The sequence below is a fragment of the Mya arenaria genome, chromosome 12 (genome assembly GCF_026914265.1).
Source record: "Mya arenaria isolate MELC-2E11 chromosome 12, ASM2691426v1".
NCBI classification, from domain to species: Eukaryota; Metazoa; Mollusca; class Bivalvia; order Myida; family Myidae; genus Mya; species Mya arenaria.
The window spans coordinates 61,263,408-61,289,763 of NC_069133.1; the positions used below are offsets into that span (position 1 = coordinate 61,263,408).

General features: G+C 36.4%; 1 protein-coding gene across 1 annotated transcript in view; it reads right to left on the bottom strand.

The window, feature by feature from the left end:
* Positions 1-26,356, bottom strand: part of LOC128211040 (E3 SUMO-protein ligase RanBP2-like) — a 69,114-nt gene that overhangs the window by 38,186 nt on the left and 4,572 nt on the right. The window contains exons 2-16 of the mRNA XM_052915428.1: positions 21,483-21,550; positions 19,516-19,673; positions 19,070-19,122; positions 18,795-18,854; positions 17,802-17,870; positions 15,512-15,673; positions 13,389-13,528; positions 11,710-11,839; positions 10,766-10,940; positions 8,262-8,477; positions 6,398-6,499; positions 5,274-5,362; positions 4,614-4,792; positions 1,965-2,085; positions 1,614-1,732 (exon numbers count right to left, since the gene is read on the bottom strand). Coding sequence (XP_052771388.1) covers positions 1,614-1,732; positions 1,965-2,085; positions 4,614-4,792; positions 5,274-5,362; positions 6,398-6,499; positions 8,262-8,477; positions 10,766-10,940; positions 11,710-11,839; positions 13,389-13,528; positions 15,512-15,673; positions 17,802-17,870; positions 18,795-18,854; positions 19,070-19,122; positions 19,516-19,673; positions 21,483-21,550 — 1,841 coding nt within the window. The remainder of the gene's footprint in view (positions 1-1,613; positions 1,733-1,964; positions 2,086-4,613; positions 4,793-5,273; positions 5,363-6,397; positions 6,500-8,261; positions 8,478-10,765; positions 10,941-11,709; positions 11,840-13,388; positions 13,529-15,511; positions 15,674-17,801; positions 17,871-18,794; positions 18,855-19,069; positions 19,123-19,515; positions 19,674-21,482; positions 21,551-26,356) is intronic.

Here is a 26,356-nt window from a genome sequence, read left to right on the forward strand (position 1 = left end):
ACATGTGGCAAGTTATTTTAAAATCTGTCCATACAAGGGAAAGTTACAGCCCGGACACAACAACCTATACTCTATGTCCTTATATGCAGCACTCCATTGTAAATAAACACTAAGTGTGACCTTGACCTTTGAGGTAGGGACACGGGTCTTGCACGCGACACGTCGTCTTGGTATGTGGAACACATGTGGCAAGTTATTTTAAAATCTGTCCATAAAAGAGAAAGTTACAGCCCGGACACGACAACCTATACTCTATGTCCTTATATGCAGCACTCCATTGTGAATAAACACTAAGTGTGACCTTGACCTTCAAGGTAGGGACACGGGTCTTGCACGCGACACGTCGTCTTGGTATGTGGAACACATGTGGCAAGTTATTTTAAAATCTGTCCATACAAGGGAAAGTTACAGCCCGGACACGACAACCTATACTCTATGTCCTTATATGCAGCACTCCATTGTAAATAAACACTAAGTGTGACCTTGACCTTTGAGGTAGGGACACGGGTCTTGCACGCGACACGTCGTCTTGGTATGTGGAACACATGTGGCAAGTTATTTTAAAATCTGTCCATACAAGAGAAAGTTACAGCCCGGACACGACAACCTATACTCTATGTCCTTATATGCAGCACTCCATTGTGAATAAACACCAAGTGTGACCTTGACCTTTGAGGTAGGGACACGAGTCTTGCACGCCACACATCGTCTTGGTATGTGGAACACATGTGGCAAGTTATTTTAAAATCTGTCCATACAAGGGAAAGTTATAGAGCCGGACGGACGGACCGACCGACGGTGCGATTTTAATATGCCCACCTTCGGGGGCATAAAAATTCGTAAAAATGGCGATGGTTATCTTTAAAACCATACAATGATAATGCAAAATATGTTTCATTTTTATTCGTTTCATAATAGGGTAGGCACTGAAAAGTACTGAGTGTGATAATTTGTTTCTGGATGGCGTGATAATTTGTTTCTGGATGGCACTGAAAAGTACCTTTTATGACAATTTGTAAGATTTCTTTCTGACAGTATATCGTAAACGATTACCTGTCGAGAATGAAAAGTTAAGTTATGTAAAAACCTTATATTGTACAGGTTTGTTCTCAAAATGTCAACACCTACGTCAAAGAATAAAGAACGTGGAAAAGTGCGAAAAAGAAGACCATTATCACATCAGTTTGTAGTATTGGTATGTTAAACAGGTCTAAAGGCAGTGCGAGTTTTTCATACCTTATCGTACAACTGATAAAAAATATTTTGACAGTGCCCAACTTTGCTTTTTTATATGCATGTTTATTATTGTTATATTCAAAAAATATATTGAATAATTTTAATCGTACAATTTATTTTAAATTATAAACACCATAACGTCTTACGATATACCGTATCCCAATCTTCAACTGCCGTTTTAACCAATATATACTCGATCGATATGATGCGAGTAACATCCCTTCCTACATAAATCTAAACAAACTCTAGGCCTGAAATGGACCTCAGAAAAAAGTTCAAAAGCTTGTAACTGGTTATTAGACGCAGGCATTTTTTTACATCGAAATCTGTGGGAAAAAAGTGCGTCTAGTACCCAGTCATTTACAGTAGTGAAATACCTGTCCATTCTATCAAGTATATCGGCAGCCCCAGACCAGTAGAATGCTGCCCGTGTCTGGAGGGCGTGCAGTCGTGGTGAGACAATATCTTCCCCTCCATTACCCTCCATTTCTTTCACCTGGAAAAAAACATGTAACAGGTTCAAAAGAATATGTGTTCAGTTGAGGGATCAGACCTGGGACCACTAGCTTTTTTAAGACCGGTGTTCACTTATTGACTCACATACTTTCTGACCGTTGACTCTGTCAAACAAACATCAAACATTTTTTATCTATTTATCCATACAAATATTTATGAATCAGTGTCATATACTTATTATACAAAATGCTTTGTTTGAAGTAATATCTTACTCTAGCATCCAGTGTGTTGGCAACATGTACCACCAGGGAGAGAGCCAGGGAGTTGGGGGTCACCAGTCGTAGTGTCTCCAGACCCCTAGATACCTTGCCGAACGCTGAACCAAGCTTTTCCCTGCAGTTTAATGTTTTTGCTTAAGTTTTACCAAAGACCTATTGCAAATTGTTGTATATAACAATGTCCTAACACAAGGGCAACAAATGAATTGCAACTCTTACCCGATTTTTATTGAATTATCAAGAGGCATAACCAAACAATTATAAAGGACAGATAAACAGTTCTTGCTACACATGCGTATAGTGTCACTGGTAATATTTGTACTTGGTATAACATTTTGGTAGCTTCAGGCAAGGTTAAAGGCTTTTGCATGACAATGATAACAATGCAGCCAACGACAAAACAAAGGCAATGAAATTACTGTTTATTCTTCGAAAAAAACGAACAGAAAGCTTAAATCATTCAACCTGATCATTTTTTCATGAGATAGAGTTATCTTACTTGATCAATTAAGTAGGTTGGATAGTTGAGAAAACATGTCTAAGGATTCAATGCAATACATCATAATGATGTACAGTGGGTACGAATGTGACATTCAGCCTGCCTGTTATTTAATTGTCTTTGGTAAAATAATGTTTAATATGCTGATGTTTTAGAATAAAATGACAATAAAAATCACTGCCCTTGCTTAAAAAATAACTTATAAAACATAGAACATTGATAAAATAACTGCGAAATTCGTTCTGACAAAATGGCGGTTTCGGCGAATTTTGACATGTTCGTAGACATGTAAGGTAAATGCTACATAAAGCATCAACATATTTTTGTGAGTTACAAAGAATATTTTACCAATAAACTTTCAAAACATTTACTGAAAAAGTGATGTATTTGATTGTGTTAGCCCCATGTTTACAAATGGGCAGTGACAGCCTGCTTCAAATCAACAATGTTTAAATGGCGAGTCTCATCTGGATATTACAATTAACAACTATTTTAAAAGATTTAATTGTGCTTGACAACAATTTTCACCATCCTATCACATTTTCTATTGCCTTTTTACAAACGTTCATCACTGAATGAACGAGTTTTCAATGTATATTCTGATTGGCTGACATTCAATAGCTCCGCCTCCTGCCGATGTTTCCCTATTTAATTGGCTCTTCTTTATTATTGGATTAGAAGATGACCGATTATAAATACACAGGTCGTCTGCTCACTACACAAATACACAATTAGCTGTCATATGACTTGTACAAGGCACATGGGAAGATAAAAGGGCAATACAGCATATTTTAAGCAGTCAACACGTAGCATGGTGACACCTAGCGGGAACTCTTATTATCATAAGTATTACGTAATTTGTCTCAATTATGACAGCGGATTAAGGGCTGCCAATCTTTTATAATGATTTCAATAGTAAAAAGGGCACTAATGGGATAATTGGCGCTAATAGAGCATTTGTGAAAAGGGCACTACTCAAAAAGGGGGTAGGGCGGTAAGAAAAAGGGCACGGGCGCTGCGCCATTGAAAAACAGACTAACTGGAGCACTGATGTATTGGCTGAGATGCAAAATCTTAACAAAGGTTTGATACCAACCCCGAAGCTAGGGTGAGTAGTACAGCTCTCCTTATTCTTTAAATAATTCACGAGCATGCATAATTATGTTCATGCTACCTTTAAAGGTGTTAATGTTTTTATTTTTTGCACATAACTGCATAGTGATTTTTTTCCGTTTTTGATTCACCTTAGTTAATGTTGTCAATGATTTTATCAATAATTGCCACTTCAATGATATTTGGATCACATGACTGCATACAGTCTGTAATTATCTTATCTACAATGCCACTGACATTTTTGTCATGTATCGATTGTTTAAAAAAAAAATGTTTATATGTTTGATTGTGGAGAAAAGACTCCTTTTTCCTTTCTCTATTACTTGATATTGCGTGGAAAATTGTGTTATTCTTTTATGCCTAACAGCTTCAATTTCAAGCAAATGTGAAATGTAGTGTAGATAATGTATTATTATACAAAGAGAGTATACAATAATTTGCATATTTTGATCAATTATTCATATGGAAAACATTAAAAATATTTTGCAAATCAAACATCATTCCTCAGACCAATCATGGAAACCTGAGACCCAGATCCTATTTTTAACCATTATTTTCTATGCTAAAATGCGGACACAGATAAATACAAGTATCTGAGTATCTGGTATTAAATTTCATTAAATTAGATTCAGTACATGTTCCTTTTAAAAATATTTCCGTCTTCTGCTTTTTATAATGCAGTTTGTAACTCGTCAATATCAAAATAATTGCGAATTCTATGATTTCGATTATGCAAAAACACTGCTTATAAAAGCAATAATCTTTAGCAGCCACAATTATTTATGAAAATTTATTACAGCGCTACTTTAGCAGCTACTCATGAGTAACGCAACTCTGTGGCTATTAGAGCAGAATTGTAATGTAAAAAAGGTTATTGACTACTGCAATTCCAACAGCGCCTGGGTTGATACGCCTGTGGGCACATTAATATTTGAACATGTCGATCTGCCAATGGTAGATTCTGATATTCATTTATGAAAGTCTGCAGGCCAAGCAGCCTAGAGGTTAAACCACTGTAATCAGACCCTTACTTGTTCTTCCCATGCTCCATATTGTGCACCGCTGTCCACCAATCAGCTTGCTGGCGGGTACAAAAGGGCATGGTCAGGTCAACAGGTAGTAGGTCAGGCTTGTCTGTGATCACGTGCATGTTGCGGCGCTTTTCTCGTGCATCAATTGCCGCCCAGCGAACACAGAGCATCAGAAATACCTGTTGGCATGACAGGGTTCATAAAATATTAATGGGTAATTTCGTTTGTTCAACAGCTATATGGCTTTGCTCTTATTTTGTATAAAGCCAACAAGGGTGATTTATTTTTTTAGTATGGGCTTTTTATTAACATCATTTAAGGGGCTGCACTCCCAGGGATGTGATTGACCTGGCAGCTGGAGGGCTGAAACATTTTCAGCCATGGGTTTATCGGGCGCTCTTGGGGTCAAAAGCACACTGCTATAGAAGAAAAAATGGCTTTTTAGAAGTTCTTTTGAAGGCACTCCTGACTTTAAATTTGAAGCAAACTGGAGTCATTAGATCTGCGGAATTCCGCGGACAAATCACATCCCTGATAGAATTACATTGTACATAACACATGCATACTGCCAGATATCAACAAGTTTATCCAGCAGGTCTTTACCAGAAATATCTGGTCACAAACGTTGCAAAAGAGGATAAAACCTTTTTCTATGCCTACCTGAACATCTAATTGACACATTGTAGCAGGATCACTTCCACTGAGGTCTGGCACGCTGTACTTTAGATCTGGGTACAGCTCTACTCCAACTACAAATTCAGATACATGGAATAATGAGAATAATGAGAAGAGTTTCTTTTTCATTTAAGGATTGATTCTTATTTTTTGTGCGTTCATGCAGTATGAACGCTCGGCAGCAATTCTGCAAATGCATGAACCGCGCTATGTACTACACAAGCCACAAAACATGGAACACACCAGCACCTCATACTGTTTTAGTTTTTAGTTGATTAATGGGAATTACTCAACAGGTATTAAACCCAGTGTTATGGGCCTATACTTCAGGTGCAAATTGTCATTGGTAACATGTATACCAAATTTCATGAAATTATCAGGAAGGATTATTGTAAAGTTATGTCAAAGATAAAGTTCCTGCATGACATTTCCAAATATCAACAAGCATAATGTGACAATGGTTAAAACCGGAGTAATAATCCTCGCTACACATGTGCATTATTAACAAGTGTTCAAATTTGCATGTAAATATTTTGAACGTTATAGTCATGGAAAAGCTGCTTGTTTTATACAACTTTCAACCTATCAAGGGGCATAACTAAGGGGATAATAACTTAAGCCTGAGTTATGGGCCTTGCTACACATGTGCATATTGTCCCTAGTAAGATATATATGGACAAAGTTTCAAGTGAATATCCTATGGTATTTCAGGTTATGGCAGAGATTTCAGATATGCACTACACCAACACCCACACCGAGTCTATGACCTCAACTGTTTCCTTTCAAAAAAACAAAGAAGCTAAAAAATACTTATGACTAAGTATCAGATCATCTGTCATTAACCTTAAATATGTTTTAAAGCGCAGCTTGATAAGCTCATCTTCACAAAACCTATGTGGGGTGAGAGTGAGCTAGTGGTATGGGTGTCTGCCTCTCACCCAACAAACACTTGTGGACCTTGCTCATGGCCTCTCATGGACACCAGAACAGGTTTCTACCAAGGAAGCAGATTCAAACATGATTCTAAAAGCTAACAGCTATTGTCACAATCAGCCTGTAAGAAATTAGTTGTAACTAACGCTGTTGTAAAAATGAGGAATATGACTTACATAGGTGTTCATAGTCCGGCTGAAATTCCTGTTTAAGATTGTAATGTTGCAGACACAGCCAGACCAGCCTAGACAAGTCATTCCCATGTAGGTTGAAGGCAACTGAAAAGTAATAAAAAGGAAACTGAAATATTACAACTACAATGTTTATCATGTCAAACAAAGTGGAGAATATAATGCCCTTGAAACATTACTCAATCATAATAAATACATATCTATTCACACCAGGCATTAAAGTTGACTTGCACAAAGAAATGAAAATTGACTAAGTTGTTTCCTATCCCCTACTACTCTCTCTAAAGTCTATGCCAGTTTCAATTATTTATACCACAAAAGCTCTATGGCAATAACTACCACCACTTCTTTATTTTGACAACCTCTTAAGAAATTCCAAACCTCATGTACATTACAAAATTAGAATGTATAGCAAAAAACAAACAAGCATTTTCAGTGAAAAGATATCCCCCGCCAACGATGGCTTGTTTGTGCTTGATGGCTTGTTTGTGCTTGAAGGTTAAAAAAAATCTCAGAAAGAATAAGATAAGCACATTGGTTTATCCCTTTCCGAGCCAAATTATAAAATATCGGCTGGATAAAAAAAATTAACAAAATAAATCAGAGGTATGATTAAATAAAACTGTCTTTTCCAAAACTGCTTACTCGGAAACATCAATCATTGCAAAATAGTACTCAATAGTTGAGATAAAAATGTAGCCGTAGAAATTCACCGCAGCTAGTAACTGAGAAACGGCTGCAAACAATGATTTTTTAATAAATCAAGGGCAATAACTCTAAGGAAAATTGACCAATCCAAAAGAAAAATAGACAGGCATCATCACAGTATGTTGGTTCTTATTTATTCCAAGTGTCATGAAATTCTACCAGCTAGTTGCATAGAAAAGGCTGCAAACATGGATCTTTTAATAAATCAAGGGCAAATAACTCATATAGAAATTACACAATCCAAAATATAAATAAACAGGCATCATCACAGTATGTTGGTTCATATTTATTTCAAGTTTCAAGAATTTCTACCAACAAGTTACTGAGAAATGGCTGTAAATGAGTTTTTCAAAAAATCAAAGGCAATAACTCAAGTACAATTGACCAATTCAAAAACAAAATGAACAGGCATCATCCCAGTATAGTAATTCATATTTATTTTAAGTTTCATGAAATTCTGCCAGCTAGTGACTGAGAAATGGCTGTGAATGTGCATTTTTCAAAAAATCAAGGGCAATAACTCCAAGGACAATTGACAAATCAATTTTTTTTTTGGACGGGCATCATTCCAGTATAGTGGTTCATATTTATTTTAAGTTTCATGAAATTCTACCGGCTAGTTACTGAGAAAACGCAGGTGACGGACGGACGGAAGGACAACGCCATTTCAATATCCCCCTCCCTATTTCATAGGCGGGGGATAAAAAAATTCTTACATTAATATTTGGCTTTGAAAGAAACAGCAAAATCAGCCAATATGTAAAATCAAGATTTTAGCAAGTCATACCTACATTTGACTGTCCCAAATTCCTGTCAGAACATTTTTTTATCATATAAATACTTATATTTTGCTGTTTTGAGTTACCACATAATCTGACAACACAGTGAAGCAGACCAAACATCAGCCCTCCTATCCTCTTTAATTTGTCTTTAGCTTAACACTCTGGCAACACCAAATTTGATGTTAATATCTTGAACAGTATTTTATTTATGGCCCAGGTTAAAGTTATTGGTTGATGCTGACAAGGCCTCTGACACCAAGACTACCACAATAACTTGAAAAAGAGACAAGCTATTTTCTTTCAATTACATGCTTAAATGGTATGAAATTTGCAGTTGTATACTATAAAATACTACCTACATGCATCATATCCCAGCCGCTGCCCAGCACTAGGAGCCTCCAGCCCCACACTGGTCACAGCATCACTGTTGAGGAAGAATGAGTGCTCCTTTCTCTTCCCACCATTGGTAAACACCAGGCTGTACAGAGCAGTCCTGCCTTCAGGGGTACATACTGTCGTATGAAGCTTGCTTTGATCTGTGCTGCGACTTGATTGGATGCTTTGTATCATGTGACCTGATATGAAATTTTACCTATGAAGTACTAGATGGTAAAAAGGATTTGGAGTTTCGTGGTTAAAATAAGGTCATACATGGTAGAACCTGTGTAGGAGTTCGGGTGCTCAAAGTGTGTTTTGGGGTATGTGCCATGAAATGATTGAACACTGCATCATCAGACCTGCAAAAACTGCTCAAGTCTCATAGGTTTGACTAAAATCCTTTGATTATACATTCGCACTCAAATATTTAAAATAGGGTTGCCTCTTTTGACATAAAAAATTTGTAAACAACCTTATAAGTGAGAATAATCTGGTGGTAAAGGTGTCCGCCTCGAACCCAAGAGACTGTTGGTTTCAACACCAAAAGGGGAATTTTCTCTTTGCATCTCAAAAAAGGACACTTACACTGGTTTCTACCAAAAAAACAAACTCGGGAGCAATTCAAATAATCTTTTAGCAGTCTTTAAAATCTTTAAGCATAATTAAATTTAAACTACTTTTTCAGCCAACAGGAACACTCCATATGCATATATTTCTAACAAGTTTTGCCTTTACCATCTTGACTAAGCCTGTAGCAGCCAGTCATCTGAATAACAAGTTATGCCCTTACCAGCTTCACTAAGCCTGTAGCAGCCAGTCATCTGAATAACAAATTATGCCCTTACCATCTTCACTAAGCCTGTAGCAGCCACTCATCTGCATAACAAGTTATGCCCTTACCAGCTTCACTAAGCCTGTAGCAGCCAGTCAACTGAATAACAAGTTATGCCCTTACCATCTTCACTAAGCCTGTAGCAGCCACTCATCTGCATAACAAGTTATGCCCTTACCAGCTTCACTAAGCCTGTAGCAGCCAGTCATCTGAATAACAAGTTATGCCCTTACCATCTTCACTAAGCCTGTAGCAGCCAGTCATCTGAATAACAAGTTATGCCCTTACCATCTTCACTAAGCCTGTAGCAGCCAGTCATCTGAATAACAAGTTATGCCCTTACCAGCTTCACTAAGCCTGTAGCAGCCAGTCATCTGAATAACAAGTTATGCCCTTACCATCTTCACTAAGCCTGTAGCAGCCACTCATCTGAATAACAAGTTATGCCCTTACCAGCTTCACTAAGCCTGTAGCAGCCAGTCATCTGAATAACAAGTTATGCCCTTACCATCTTCACTAAGCCTGTAGCAGCCAGTCATCTGAATAACAACTGAATAACAAGTTATGCCCTTACCAGCTTCACTAAGCCTGTAGCAGCCAGTCATCTGAATAACAAGTTATGCCCTTACCATCTTCACTAAGCCTGTAGCAGCCAGTCATCTGAATAACAACTGAATAACAAGTTATGCCCTTACCAGCTTCACTAAGCCTGTAGCAGCCACTCATCTGAATAACAAGTTATGCCCTTACCATCTTGACTAAGCCTGTAGCAGCCACTCATCTGAATAACAAGTTATGCCCTTACCAGCTTCACTAAGCCTGTAGCAGCCAGTCATCTGAATAACAAGTTATGCCCTTACCATCTTCACTAAGCCTGTAGCAGCCAGTCATCTGAATAACAAGTTATGCCCTTACCAGCTTCACTAAGCCTGTAGCAGCCAGTCATATGAATAACAAGTTATGCCCTTACCATCTTCACTAAGCCTGTAGCAGCCAGTCATCTGAATAACAAGTTATGCCCTTACCATCTTCAATAAGCCTGTAGCAGCCACTCATCTGAATAACAAGTTATGCCCTTACCAGCTTCACTAAGCCTGTAGCAGCCAGTCATCTGAATAACAACTGAATAACAAGTTATGCCCTTACCATCTTGACTAAGCCTGTAGCAGCCACTCATCTGAATAACAAGTTATGCCCTTACCATCTTCACTAAGCCTGTAGCAGCCACTCATCTGAATAACAAGTTATGCCCTTACCAGCTTGACTAAGCCTGAAGGAGCCAGTCATCTGAATAACAAGTTGTGCCCTTACCAGCTTCACTAAGCCTGAAGGAGCCAGTCATCTGAATAACAAGTTATGCCCTTACCATCTTCACTAAGCCTGTAGCAGCCACTCATCTGAATAACAAGTTATGCCCTTACCAGCTTCTCTAAGCTTGTAGCAGCCAGTCATCTGAATAACAAGTTATGCCCTTAACCAGCTTCACTAAGCCTGAAGCAGCCAGTCATCTGAATAACAACTGAAGAACAAGTTATGCCCTTACCAGCTTGAACAAGCCTGTAGCAGCCAGTCATCTGAATAACAAGTTATGCCCTTACCAGCTTGAACAAGCCTGTAGCAGCCAGTCAACTGAATAACAAGTTATGCCCTTACCAGCTTGACTAAGCCTGTAGCAGCCAGTCATCTGAATGTGCTCATAAAACTTCTTCTTCCGTTCTTGTTTTAACTGACAGTACCAACTGGACTTGAGGTTGAAGGTGGGTTGGGCAGCACAGAGCAGGAAGCATATCAAGCTATAAGAGCTGCTTTCCTTCCATGACACTTGGCCCTGAAGTGACAGACATGCAAGACATATTTCATAGTTGATTAACTTTTGATACAATTAAAGCAAGCTAAATAATCCCCCTGGAAAAATTAAGTTAATTCTAAGGACTATTCCAGTAAAACATATAACCCCAAGGGAAAAGGCGATTATTTAAGTAGTATATGGGTGGGTGTCTTTAATCGCTAATTTGGACCTCAAAAGGGTAAATTTGCTTCTGTAGTGGGGTTGGTATAACTTCAAAAGGGCCTTCCCCCTGGGGGTTATATGTTTAAATGGAATAGCCATTTAAGCAGTTCAACCGAACGTTATTGACAGCCCCACATGACATGCATTAATACTGTATACTTCATTCACAGAACAAACCAAATAACGACTTTTTCAAGATTTTATAAGAGAATCTTACATAAGGATAAAAAAAACACCTACAAAGCTATCAAATGCCCATCATAAATTTGCAAGCAAAACATATAACAAAATATTCTTGTCCATATTCCACCTTCTAGCACCAGGGTTGGCCATATTCCACTTGGCTCATGTCAGTAATAACAAGAATCATAATTCCATGTGATAATGACGGCATTAAAGGAAATTTTAAAGAACACTAAAACATAAATGTAATGTTATATGCAATATGTCATAGCGTGTCTATAAATGATAATAAACTGAAAGGTGAATTTTTGTTCATCGGGAAGTCCAAATCTTTGAAAATCCACTGCAATAAAATAAAACCTCCAAGAACAAAATGTGAAACTAATGACTCCACAATACTGACCTTTTGAGCTCTTCTTATCAGCAGCAGGGCCATCAAATAGAACAGGAGTCCTTTCATCTCGGTCAAAAGGCTGCCCCAGCATTCATCATGTTGGCGGATATTTACAGCCACAAACAACGCTTCGTCAAACCTGGTTTACAGTGGACAAATAGCATCAAACAGTGAAATAGGGCAGAAAACAGAACAGACATATCACTTTTACAATACAGTAAATATAATAAATTATGTGTAAACTTCATAATATATTAAAAAAATTGTTCAGAAATAAAATCTACATTCATGTTGAGCCTTCACCTTAAAGGGACTCGCTCATGTTTTGTAAAATGTACTTTTTTATTACAAAATAAAGTGTGGTTAATCAATAGGAGTGTTTAAACTAAACTCCCGACCCAAGTGTAGGGTGAAACCTCATTTCCGCAAACACTCTGCACGAGGGTCGGGATTAACAAGCGGCTATGGTAGATGCTTTTTCTCCCACCTCAGTTGAACATATTTTTTGCTGGAACTCTTTTGTGTGTAGTGAAAATAAATGCGTATGAATATGTGATGATTGGTGGTTGTCATGGATATGCGAGCAGTGATTCAGATTATGTTAATAGTCAAATCGGTCTTTAATTAGTTCTACGGAGAGTGACGCATTAATTATTGACAGGTGCATAAAATCTTTTTAGGGTGACATTTGAAGCGAGAAATAATTAATTAGCATTCTAAATATTGTCACAAGACAAGGTTTCTATGATTTTACAGATGACAGTCTTCAACAAGGGAGGTCATTTCAATGTGATGACCATTAAAAAAGGAGTTCCATACGGGCACTTGTTTTATCTTTGCCCGTGGGCAAGATAAGAATTTTTTAGCATGGTCAAATTATTGGATCTACTTACCTGAGGTGGGAAAAACAGATGTCTGGAACACTTCAACAAATGCTTTTCAACAAAAGGCTTAATGGTTAAATTATCTCTCAGTTTATGGCTGAGCAGTTTTGACATCAGTTTTCTAAAAAAATTGACTGTGCAGGCATTCCCCACTAAAACCAGGTGTTTTTATACTTTAATTGTATTTTTTCAGCAATTTCAGTATCAAGAGTATAATATTAGTAGTATTACCACGTCCAAAAACATGAGTGAATCCTTTTAAATGAAATACACTAACACAGACAAACGTTCCAAATATGATGTGCTTGGATAAGGAACAGTGCCCAAATTGGATCAGTCCATATAACTCCATACAAATGTTCTGACAATTGGTGGTTCGAGACCAGCACACTTTATTTCCCAGGGGGAGCAGTGTAGTGTGCATGGGCATGAACTAGCCTCTCAGAATTTTAACTTAGAAGAGCTCTGTAATTTGCTTGTGTTCCCGCGGTAAAGGGATCAAACCCTGAACTGGATGCTTTTTTCTCTCCAGTTCTACTTTAATAGAAGGGCTGCAAAGCAAACTCATCTGCACTTTTGGTCGAAAAAAGGGCAAAACTCAATAATTATCAAAAGAGCTATCCATGGGCCTCGCTACACATATATTTACTCTGGCAACATGGGAATATCTCGAACATAATATGAGAAATGGCCAAGGTTAGTGTTCCTGCACTTCCCTGCTGACACCAGCAAGGAAACCAAGGATATCTCAATACCTTGACTTGTTTCTTTGAAAAATAAACAAGCTTAAAATAAACCACTCACTCTTGCAGAGCTTTTTTAGCAGCCACCATGTCTACATGCTCATTCTTAAGTCTGAGCGCGGCCAGTGAAGCAAGGGCAAACAGCTTGTAGGTGAAATATTTCACATTGTTCTCCACCCCCTCCTGTTGGTCTGCATACACCTAAAATATAAGGTTAGATTGCTATAAGGTAAATAATGTTGTTCAGTCGGAGCGAGGCTATGCCAAACAGCTTGTGGATGAAACAAGAGGGTAAAGATGACCCTATATCGCTCACCTGATTGGACAAATTAAATTTATTAATCAGACAGACTTGTGGTTATTAATCAGACAGACTTGTGTGAAGTAATTTTAAAATTGGGCCAGCAGATTCTGAGGTGAATTTTTTTAAGTTTTCTATATTAACATAGAGTAAGAAGTGGCCTAACCCCCTGGCAGCCATGGGGTTTTTTTACGAATCAAAATTGGGTTAAGTAATTGGATACAGGATCACCTAAGAAACATTTCTGTGAAATTATTTTGAAATTGGGCCAGCAGTTTTTGAGAAGTTTTCAATTTATTTTATTTTCCATTCCAATGGCAACCCGAGTTCTGCATGGAACCACTTTAATTGAAGGAATCTAAAAGAAGACCATCCAAGGAACATTCCTGTGAAGTTTGGTTGAAATTGTAGCAGTGGTTGAGGAGTAAAAAGTTTTTGTAGGAAAATGTTGACGACAGACTGACAACGACCACCCTATCAAAAAAGCTCAAACTGAGCAAAAAGTGCACAGGTGAGCTAAAAATTGACATTGATCGCAAAAAATATTTACACAGTAACATTTTCTTTACAACTGACTGCAATCCAACTGTCTGAGATTTAAAAACTTTCACACAGCAGATCACCTCTTAAATCAGAATATTTCATCCATATAAGTTAATATTTTTAAGTGGACGTGAACAATATCAGGGATGTCTCTTAGCTATGTGAGGATTCTGAATGAGGTAAGTGCCCTTCCTAAGTGAATATTTGAGGCGAAAATATTATTTATTCTAAAATAATATAAAAACAACATAAATTGGAATGCATTGTTGTGTCATATTTCATATTCAGCAATTATATAACTGAATTCTAGTGACAGTGGTACATTACAAAGTAGGTATCCATCTGTTTTGGCAATTAAGGGTCAATATTTTTTTCTTCATAAATAGGACAAACTGATGATGAATTTTGACACAAAAATGGGAAGAAGTACATACTTTTTACAGTTGGGAATGCCTATGGACTAATTTTTGAATTTTGGCCCAAAATCAATAGAAACTAGAAATGTGTCCATAGGACACGGATGCCCCCACTTCGGTTTTTTGTCACAGAAAATAAGCCATAATGATTTTTGAAGTTTTTTTGGCAAAAAAGGGCCGTAACTCCTAAATGACTAAAGCGATTTCCATGACTTTCGAACTTGATCAAGATATTATGGTCACAAACATGTGTTTAAAGTTTGGTGAGGATTGGACAAACAGTTTTCAAGAATTAGATCGGAAACAATCTTCGGGACGTATTTTTCAAGTCTTTTTTTGCAAATAAAGGGCCGTAACTCCTAAATGACAAAAGCGATTTCCATGGCTATCGAACTTGATCAAGATATTATGGTCACAATCATGTATGTAAAGTTTGGTGAGGATTGGACACATACTTTTCAAGAATTAGATTGGAAACATATATTTTTGAAGTATTTTTGGCAAAAAAGGGCCGTAACTCCTAAATGACTAAAGCGATTTCCATGACTATCGAACTTGATCAAGATATTATGGTCACAAACATGTGTTTAAAGTTTGGTGAGGATTGGACAAACGGTTTTCAAGAATTAGATCGGAAACAATCTTCGGGACGTACGTACATACGTACGGACAGACAGACAGACGTACGTACGGACAAGGGCAACCCTATATGCCGCCACTTTGTGGGGGCATAAAAACCCCTGATCAATAGCCGAATTATAAGGAATGGAATATTAACTTTTGTAACAATAATGAAACAAAAACAGAGAAAGATTTAAAGACAACAGGTTACTTAACATAAAGAAGATGAGCATTTAGCTTTCAATCATATTTTATGACATTAAGGAAAATCTAAATGTTTGCATGTACTAGCCAAAGACTTACCTGAAAAACATCTAGCACGCATTCATACCAAGGCAGAGAGGAAACAAAGGCAAGGGTTTTCTCTACATCGACCACGTGCGCGAACGCTCTCTCCACGTCTTGACCGCGTATCCACAGTCGCACGAGTTTCACATGCAGCTTCACATCTTCAGGGTTTTTCACCTTTGTAATGAGGATGAAATATTCATAAAAATACAGTGAATTTTACATTCAATTTTATGCTTTAGCCCTTATACAATATCTGGAAATAATAGAACAAGAGCTGTCACAGAGACAGCGGGCTCGACTATTCCGCCGCTTTTCAGTGTAAGGATTGAAAAGTTTTGGCGAAACATGCATGGATCACTGTTAGATTAGATTTCAATGCAATACATGATGTGCTGAGATATTAACATAAATGTGGTTCCATGCAAAATATTAACGAGAATTTCTAAGTCTAATAATAAAGGGCCATTATTTGCAAAATACAGTTATCTAACTTGGTTATTCAATTAAGTTGGGTGGTTGAATACCATTGTATAAAGTCTCAATGCAATGCATCAAATAGTTGCTGAGATATTATCCTATGTGTGCTAACATACAAGACCTTAACCAGAATTTCTAAGTCGCATAATAAAGGGGCAAAAATTATATATTATAAAAGATAAAGATAATATATTATAAAAGAGTTATCTTACTTGATTAAATAAGAAGGTTAAATAGATGGGAGCCTGTGTGTAAATTTTCAATGCAATACATGAGGTATTGACTTAAAAGTGGTTACATGCAAAACCTTAACCAGAATTTCTATGTCGAATAAAAATGGGGCTGTTATTTTAATTTAATGCAAACTGGAGTTATCTTACTTGGTTATTTAAGTAGATGGTTGAGTACCATTGTATAAAGTATCAATGCAATCCATCAAGTAATTGCTGAGATATTAACCTATGTATGCTTACATGCAAAACCTTAACCAGAATTTCTAAGTCAAATAATAAAGGACCATAATTTGCATTATAAATTCAAAAAAGTGTTATCTGGGAATTACATATCTAATTTTTCAATGCAATACTTGATATATTTGCTGAGATATTGACTTAAATGTGGTAACATGCAAAACCTTAACCAGAATTTCTAAGTCGAATAATAAAGGGCAATTATTTTGCAATAAATGCAAACTAGAGTTATCTAACTTGGTTAATTTAGTAGGTTGGATGGTTGACTACCATTGTATCAAGTCTCAATGCAATACCTCAAGTAGTTGCTGAGACCTATGTGTGCTTACACGCAAAACCTTAACCAGAATTTCTAAGTCGAATAATAAAGGGCAATTATTTGCATTAAATGCAAACTAGAGTTATCTAACTTGGTTAATTAAGTAGGTTGGATGGTTGAGTACCATTGTATCAAGTCTCAATGCAATAACTCAAGTAGTTGCTGAGATATTAACCTATGTGTGCTTACACGCAAAACTTTAACCAGAATTTCTAAGTCGAATAATAAAGGGCAATTATTTGCATTAAATGCAAACTAGAGTTATCGAACTTAGTTAATTTAGTAGGTTGGATGGTTCTGTACAATTGTATCAAGTATCAATGCAATACCTCAAGAAGTTGCTGAGATATTAACCTATGTGTGCTTACACGCAAAACCTTAACCAGAATTTCTAAGTCGAATAATAAAGGGCAATTATTTGCATTAAATGCAAACTAGAGTTATTTAACTTGGTTAATTTAGTAGGTTGGATGGTTGAGTACCATTGTATCAAGTCTCAATGCAATACCTCAAGTAGTTGCTGAGATATTAACCTATGTGTGCTTACACGCAAAACCTTAACCAGAATTTCTAAGTCGAATAATAAAGGGCAATTATTTGCATTAAATGCAAACTAGAGTTATCTAACTTGGTTAATTAAGTAGGTTGGATGGTTGAGTACCATTGTATCAAGTCTCAATGCAATACCTCAAGTAGTTGCTGAGATATTAACCTATGGGTGCTTACACGCAAAATCTTAACCAGAATTTCTAAGTCGAATAATAAAGGGCAATTATTTGCATTAAATGCAAACTAGAGTTATCTAACTTGGTTAATTTAGTAGGTTGGATGGTTGAGTACAATTGTATCAAGTATCAATGCAATACCTCAAGAAGTTGCTGAGATATTAACCTATGTGTGCTTGCACGCAAAACCTTAACCAGAATTTCTAAGTCGAATAATATGGGATATGCTCTATGTATCCTTGGATGGGATGCAGACATTTTCACTACGAGACCACCTTACATATTTAACTGCTTTATACAAAATTTCTTACCATTTCTGCACTGATTAGTTGTTCCATATCCTCAAGACTTTCACTGGCTCCATTCTCCACTAGCTTTTCCTGAAACAACCAAATAAGAATAAACTAAGCATATATAATTTATTTTGATCTATAGGTCATAATGCAGAGTTACAATGCGCTCATGTGTGAATCTATTAAACAAAGCATAATTCACTTACCAATGATTCCATTTTCCAATCATGTCAGCCCTCATTATTTAATGATTTTATTTCACAAAGTATGGATCTGTCAGAATGAAGGACATGTTGGTAATGAAAATCATGTCAATTGTAGACTCACCAATGTACCAGTTTACATGTTCCTCCAACTGTGCGACTCTAAATGTTGAACACAGACCTACCTCAGCCTCATGTCAATTGTAGACTCACCAATGTACCAGTTTACATGTTCCTCCAACTGTGCGACTCTAAATGTTGAACACAGACCTACCTCAGCCTCATGTCAATTGTAGACTCACCAATGTACCAGTTTACATGTTCCTCCAACTGTGCGACTCTAAATGTTGAACACAGACCTACCTCAGCCTCATGTCAATTGTAGACTCACCAATGTACCAGTTTACATGTTCCTCCAACTGTGCGACTCTAAATGTTGAACACAGACCTACCTCAGCCTCATGTCAATTGTAGACTAACCAATGTACCAGTTTACATGCACCTCCAACTGTCCGACTCTAAATGTTGAACACAGACCTACCTCAGCCTCATGTCAATTGTAGACTCACCAATGTACCAGTTTACATGCACCTCCAACTGTCCGACTCTAAATGTTGAACACAGACCTACCTCAGCCTCATGTCAATTGTAGGCTCACCAATGTTCAAGTTTACATGCACCTCCAACTGTCCGACTCTAAATGTTGAACACAGACCTACCTCAGCCTCATGTCAATTGTAGACTCACCAATGTACCAGTTTACATGCACCTCCAACTGTCCGACTCTAAATGTTGAATACAGACCTACCTTCAACTTGAAGACAACTGCATCATTCGGGAAGTACTTCTCAGCTCTCTCAATCCATATCTGTTGACATTAAAATTGAACAAATACAGCAAGATATGTGTTGCAACATAGAATCCATACCATAAAAATGTTAAAAGAATGTTCAAATTTAGCTCTAACCCTTATAAACAAATTGAAACACATTTCATTCCAGTCATTTGCAAGAAAAAGGCATATGTTTATGCTCGAGTTGTGTTCATCCTTTGTCCGACTACTTGATGTAGTTGACAGTTTACCTTTGCTCCATCTGGGCTGATATCAATTGCAGCATCCCCATACAGTTCACATACTGCAAACAAACCAAGTTTTCCTTTATCATTTTGTTTCACTTTTCTTACACAATGACACTTCATTGTTTACACATGTTTTTGAGCTAATAAGGAGATACATCATGTGGATGCTTTCTGTAAGAGCAGATTGACTTGAATATAAAGCAATGGTAAATGATAGAAAATCATATCAAATGTGACCAAGCCGTAATTGTTTTAATTTTGAAAAATTGGTTTAATAAATTCTTAACTTATTGACAACATACATAAAATCTTTTTTCTTTCGATTTCTCCATAACAAATCAGAAAGCAAATTCATCATTGAATATATAGTTGTGAAGAATAAGCAGTATGAAAATCTCAAATCCTTTGCTTCTTCAAGTCAAGCAATTCAGATAGGAATGACCAGCTACCTTTAAGAATGACTTCTTTCTGCTCTGGATCAAGATCTAAGCACCTCTTGTACGATTCGATAGCCTTTTTCTTGTCACGAAGCCCTTCGTGTATCTGTCCCATCAGCTTGTGGGCATCTGGTAATGTCTCTCTTACACTCATGTAAGAATCCAAGTACCTAGATATCCGCAGTGAACAAATGTAAACCAATTATAGTACTTTTATGATGTCTTCATTTCAAAGCTTGAAGGTGATGCTTATTTACTCTCTCTTTTGGGTCAGACCCGTAGGGCTAACAAAAAACTTTTTTTTGTAAACTTATGACTCAGTCTTTTTTGTATGGTTGCCAGTGAGCTGCATGTTAGACTAATATTAAACTGTTTAACAAGTTTATTATAACAGTTGATTAACAGTTGATTTAAAAAAAACACAAGAGCTGTCACAGAGACAGCGCGCTCGACTATCCCGCCGCTTTTCAGTGTAAGGATTGAAATGTTTTGGCGAAACATGCATGGATCACTGTTAGATTAGATTTCAATGCAATACATGATGTGCTGAGATATTAACATAAATGTATTTACATGGAACATTTTAACCAGAATTTTTTAGTCTAAAAATAAAGGGCCATTATTTGCAAAATACAGTTATCTAACTTGGTAATTCAATTACGTTGGGTGGTTGAATACCATTGTATAAAGTCTCAATGCAATACATCCAGGAATTGCTGAGATATTATCCTATGTGTGCTTACATGCAAGACCTTAACCAGAATTTAGTCGCATAATAAAGGGGCAAAAAATTATATAATATGAAAGATAAGAGTTATCTTACTTGATTAAAGAAGAAGGTTAAATGGTTGGGAGCATGTGTGTAAAGTTTCAATGCAATACATGATGTATTCGCTGAGGTATTGACTAAAAAGTGGCAACAAGCAAAACCTTAACCAGAATTTCTATGTCTAAAAATGGGGCCATTATTTGAATATAATGCAAACTAGGTTGAGATATTATATGTGTGTGCTTGCACGCAAAACCTTAATCAGAATTTCTAAGTCAAATAATAAAGAGCAATTATTTGTATTAAATGCAAACAAGAATTATCAAACTTGGTTTATTAAGTAGGTTGGATGGTTTAGTACCATTGTATCAAGTCTCAATGCAAAACCTCAAGAAGTTGCTGAGATATTAACCTATGTGTGCTTGCACGCAAAACCTTAACCAGAATTTCTAAGTCGAATAATAAAGGCCTATTATTTGCATTAAATGCAAACTAGAGTTATCTAACTTAGTTAATTAAGTAGGTTGGATGGTTGAGTACCATTGTATCAAGTATCAATGCAATACCTCAAGTAGTTGCTGAGATATTAACCTATGTGTGCTTGCATGCAAAAGCCTAACCAGAATTTCTAAGTTGAATAAAAAAGGTCTGTTATTTGCATTAAATGCAAATTAGAGGTTTCTAACTTGGTTAATTAAGTAGGTTGGATGGATGAGTACCACTGTATAAGGTCTCAATGCATACCTCAAGTAGTTGCTGAGATATTTACCTATGTGTGCTTGCATGCAAAACCTTAACCAAGGTGTGACGCCAACGCCGACGTTTGGGTGAGTAGTATAGCTCTCCATATTCTTCGAATAGTCAGGCTAAAAACCAGTGCATGTACATATATAGCTAAACCATTCTCTAGTTTAGTTGGTACAAATTTATTTGAACTTTATATGAAAACTGATAGCTTATCTATAGAACCACACAAGTCCATTTCCTTTGTGATGTCAATTTTGAAAGGCTTTTAGAATGTTGCCCTGGCTGAGATCAAACCCTGAACCTTTTGGGTCAGAGGTGGAAATCTATACCACTTGACCACTCTCACCATGTCCATCTTGTATGCCACAGTAAAACAGTTAAAGGCACTACTATCTTCATCCATGCACAGGGTCTAAATTACAGATATTACATTTATGATAATTCAAGGTTAATTTATAAGTACCTCTTTCCCCATTCAAATTCTCCAATGTCAACATACAGCTTGGCAATACCATATCCACGTGCATTGCGCTGAAATAAATATGATAATTCAGTGTGAGTTTTCTCGCAAATTTAGGTCAAAACTCGCCCCCCCCCCCCCCCCCCCTCCAAATGTTAAACATGTACATTTTCACCAAATGTGAAAATATTGTTCTCAATTTTGTTAATGCAAAATTATCATCTAATTCTAGAAAGCAATTTTTAAAAATTTCTAGCATAAAAATTGTCTTAATCACATTTAAGACACATGTGAGAAATTTGCGCACTAGCTTGCAGTTTGTGTATTATGTGCCTTTTCGCTTAAATTGTTTATCGAATAACAGGGTTGTTGCCATCAAGTACGGCCTGTCTTAGTTGTTTATTGAATTACGGTGTTGCTGTTAAATATGGTCTAGCTGCCTATGCCATATCAAATTAAGATATCACCTACCCTCATGTTTATAAGCGTTATGGCAACCCTGATTAGTTTGGTTCACTCCGGTTTCAATCTGAATTTATTAAGCATCTATAACATAAACAAGCATGTTATCTTAATTTACCACCTAGTTTGCAAATTAACGGTAGCCCGATCACCATCACTAAAAAATGACCTGGGCTACAAAAAAGTCCTTTTAAGATAAAATTATCCGTCGGACAATTTGTTGGGTTAAAGTTTACCTCGACACCGTTTACCAACTTCACGATAATTGCTCATCAGTACGGATAATTCCTGCAGCAGTGATCTCTCTTGTTGAGCAATACTTCACTGCTTGAATGCGATTATTTTTACTGGAATCAACTTCAGACCGTCAACAGTCATTTTGATATGGGATATTATGATAGGACGCTTTTTTGATGACCTGTATCACGTCGAGTTTGGTGTGTAAACACATATCCGACGAGACCGGTCACCGCAGGTCGAGAGGGATACATGATTACTCACCGAATGAGACGTGATGCAGGTCATCAGAAAATTGTTTTATTGTAGTATTCCATTTATTATATACAAAAATGTACCTGCCTTTTTAAATTATTAATGCATATATTAATTTGGTCCCTAATTGGTCTGGTCTGGCCAGTCTTTAATACCAACACAAAAATAGGAAAACTTCCGAACAAATTCCGTAAAAGTTCAGAGTTTTCCGTTGGTCCGGCCAGTCTTTTATACCCAACCTTTGTTTTCGCTGTTTTTCAAAATGCACAATTTGCAAATTATGTAAAGCTTGAGTTTTATTTACAAATATCTTGAAAGTAGGTCAATATAACCATAAAGGCCTCTAAGATCCTTTTACCAGTTCACCAATCAATTTTTATCATGTTACCTAAATTGTGTTCTCTTTTATACCCTAGTTCTCACTTTTCTGATGTGATTTGCCTCATCAGTGTTTTATTTTTTTTCACTAACAAGCCGGCGCGCACCGTTCATGTCAGTAACACTCGGAAGAGGAGTTGACATTAAACAGAGATAGAGATAGATAGATGCGCACATGATTCAGAATCTTATAAATAATGAAAATCCAGACATAGTTGCAGGCACTGAGTCCTGGTTAAAAAAGGACCATTATACAAGTGAGTTTTTTCCTCCGTCCTTAGGTTATACTGCTTTTAGAAACGATAGATTGAAAGGCAAAGGCGGGGGTGTGTTTCTTCTTGTTAAAAACAACGTGGTAGTCTCTGAGCAACCAAAATTACAAACAGATTGCGAAATTGTGTGGGTTAAACTTGAAATAAAGGGTTGTAAACCCATGTATATTTCATCCTACTATAGGCCACATGAGTCTGACCTTCAGAGCCTTCTTGAACTTGAAAAGTCACTGGACCTTGTCAACAAATTAAAGGGTACAAAACTTATTCTTGCAGATTTTAACTTTGCAAAGCTTACCTGGGATTCAGAACATATACGCCACACTTAAAACCAGGTTTCAGTACCACAACTGTCTATGACAAATTCCTTGACATCATAAATGATCAAAACATGACACAGATGGTCAGTGAAAACACTAGAAATGATAACATCCTGGATCTTTTTCTAACAACCAACCTTACATTTGTAGACAAAGTAAATAGGCCTAAAAAAAAAAATTGTTTGGTTAGGGTTACATCCTTAAAAAAAATAGGTAGGGTAGGTAGGCTTTTTATTTTTTTTTTATTTTTTTTTTTATTAGGTTTTATATAAGAATATAATTTTCATCATTAAAGAATGGTGTTAAAGCTATCTTCTGTACAAGCATTTAAGGTTTAAACTTAATATTAAAAAGCAATTAAAAAAAAACAATTTTTTTTTTTTTTTTTTTTTTTTTTTTAGTTTTTCATTTTTTTTTTCAAACTGACTATAAAAACGGTAGGGTCGGCGCCTATTCCGTAGGTAGGGTCGGGTAACCCGAACCAAATGTATTTTTTTTTTAGGCCATATCATACCTGGAATTAGTGACCATGACATCATTTCAACCATTGTTAATGCCCGTCCAAACATACTCAAACAAAAGCCAAGAATTGTACCCCTTTATCGAAAAGCAAACTGGGATGACTTCAAACAATTCATGAACACTACCAAGTCTGATATCCTACAAGGTTCAGACAGTCTATCAGTTGAGGAGATCTGGCTTAGATTCACAGATGCTATCAAAAGAGGTATTACTCAATTTATACCTGTCAAGAAAATTGGTTGTAAAAGAGCACTGCCTTGGATTACAAAAGAAATTAAGAGACTTATTCATAAAAGAGATAAACTCTATACAAAATTGAAAAAGAATCGTACTGATTCAAACATTAGTAACAAATTCAAATCATTAAAGGCAACCATCAAAAGTAAAATAAAAACATCTCATTTAACCTACATTGAAAACATCCTTGATATTGCTAATAATGAGCAATCGGTTGACAAACCAAGCAAGTTCTGCACCAAATAGTTATACTCATTAGGCCAAATAAAAAAATAGGTGCGCTTCAGGTAACGCTGCCAAAAAAAATAGGGTAGGTACATGTAGGTCGGAATATTTTTTTTATATATATTTTTTTTTTGATATATTGATGTCAGTAACTGTTGACTCAGAAAGTAACAAAAATAAAAGTCATCAATTTTCAGGTTTATCAGTAGTTTTTAAACATGTTCCATGCTTCAAAGGAAACATTCTTTATTTGTCTGGTTAAATACTTTGACAATGATGGTTGGATTTCAACTAAGTTATGGTACACCACTCAGCTATTATTTAAGACTTTCCAGGAACGGTTTTACTTTTCTTTATGCACCCTTTTGCTTTCAATCACCCTCTGTAGAATGCTAACCTCCCTGTAACATAATTACATGAAGAGTGGGACAGCAAATTTACCATATAAGCCATCAGCCAAGGAAACCTCAATGCTGTCAAGAGGACCTGGGGGTTCAGGTTTGAAGAACAAGTGACATGCAGGTTTTATTGCCAAAATTGCACACTTAAGTCCGACATATCAATCCGAAAGTCAGTATCTGACACATTTATCTGACACATTTGTATCTGACAAGAAAATATAGTTCAAGAATTGAAATATATACCTGCCACACAAGCACAAACTCCCCGTAATTCACCTTAGAGTTTGGACAATCTAAAATTCGGACATCCATTATTATTTTCAAAAATAATTTATTTTAGGTACCTAATTTTCTTGTTACCCAAAGGACATCGATTGTAACTTTTACAGTTACTAAGTCTCACAGACAAAAATTATTGATCTTTATCGTTACAATGCCTGGCTAGATTACCTAACCGTATACATCACTGTGGTAAGTTAGTTAGTTACTACCAATCCTAAACGATTTATTGCCTGTTGAAAAGGATGTGTGATATATTTAATGGAGGATTAAGAAAACACAGACATGACATGTTTGTAAAACTATCCCCCAATAAACTTTGAAACTTGTACCACACTTTTAATATAGACTGTATGAAGTAATAATCGTACAGTAATACTCATTGTAACATCAATAGAACAATAAAAATCAACACATTCAATGATACAGGTAACTATTTAATGTGATGAATTAAAGTTAGAAATGCAATACTTAAGTTACAATCGAAAACACCACTCAGAAACATTAATCCTGCACAGCAGTATCCATGCTCTCCATGAGATCCTCGTGGGTATAACTGAGAGTTATATGATGTCATACAATGTGACTGTTTGATCTGAAGCCGATAAAAGGTGTTAATTCATTTCAATACATGTATAAAATGGTGTTGAATGGGATTTTAATTAACTTGATGAAGGAGTTACACTTATAGGCGTAATAACCATTGATAACTACGGATAAATTAATAAGTGGTCAAATGCAGACATGAAGAAAAAAGGCAGGTTTACTTAATGTAAAAATGGTTATTTTCTATTCATTCGGAGAGCGAAAAATTAATCATTTTAAGGTGTCCGAACTCTAAGGTGAAGTACGGTAAATACACTCAGAAATCCAACTCTAATAATGTCAACTTTACATACATACATTTCTTTAACAAATGCTTTTTGTTCCCAAATCACATTTTTTTCAGGGAAAAATAGGTTAGGGTCGGCTGGAAAATATAGGGTCAGTCGGGTAACCTGAAACAGACCTATTTTTTTATTTGGCCTTACTAAAAACTCTAAACAAGACTCTCAGAGTGTGTCATCGCTCAAAGATCCTGTTACAGATAGCTTGAAAGCTGATAACACTGAAAAAGCAAACATTCTGAATAACCAATTTCAATCGGTATTTTCAAAAACATCCCCTCTATCTCTAAAACAAGCTTGTTTGCAGAAATTGAGAACCCTTGTACCACAAAATTATTGCAGTTACCCCCAGATGAGTGAGATAACCATTCACAGAAATGGCATACTGAAACTTCTTGCCAA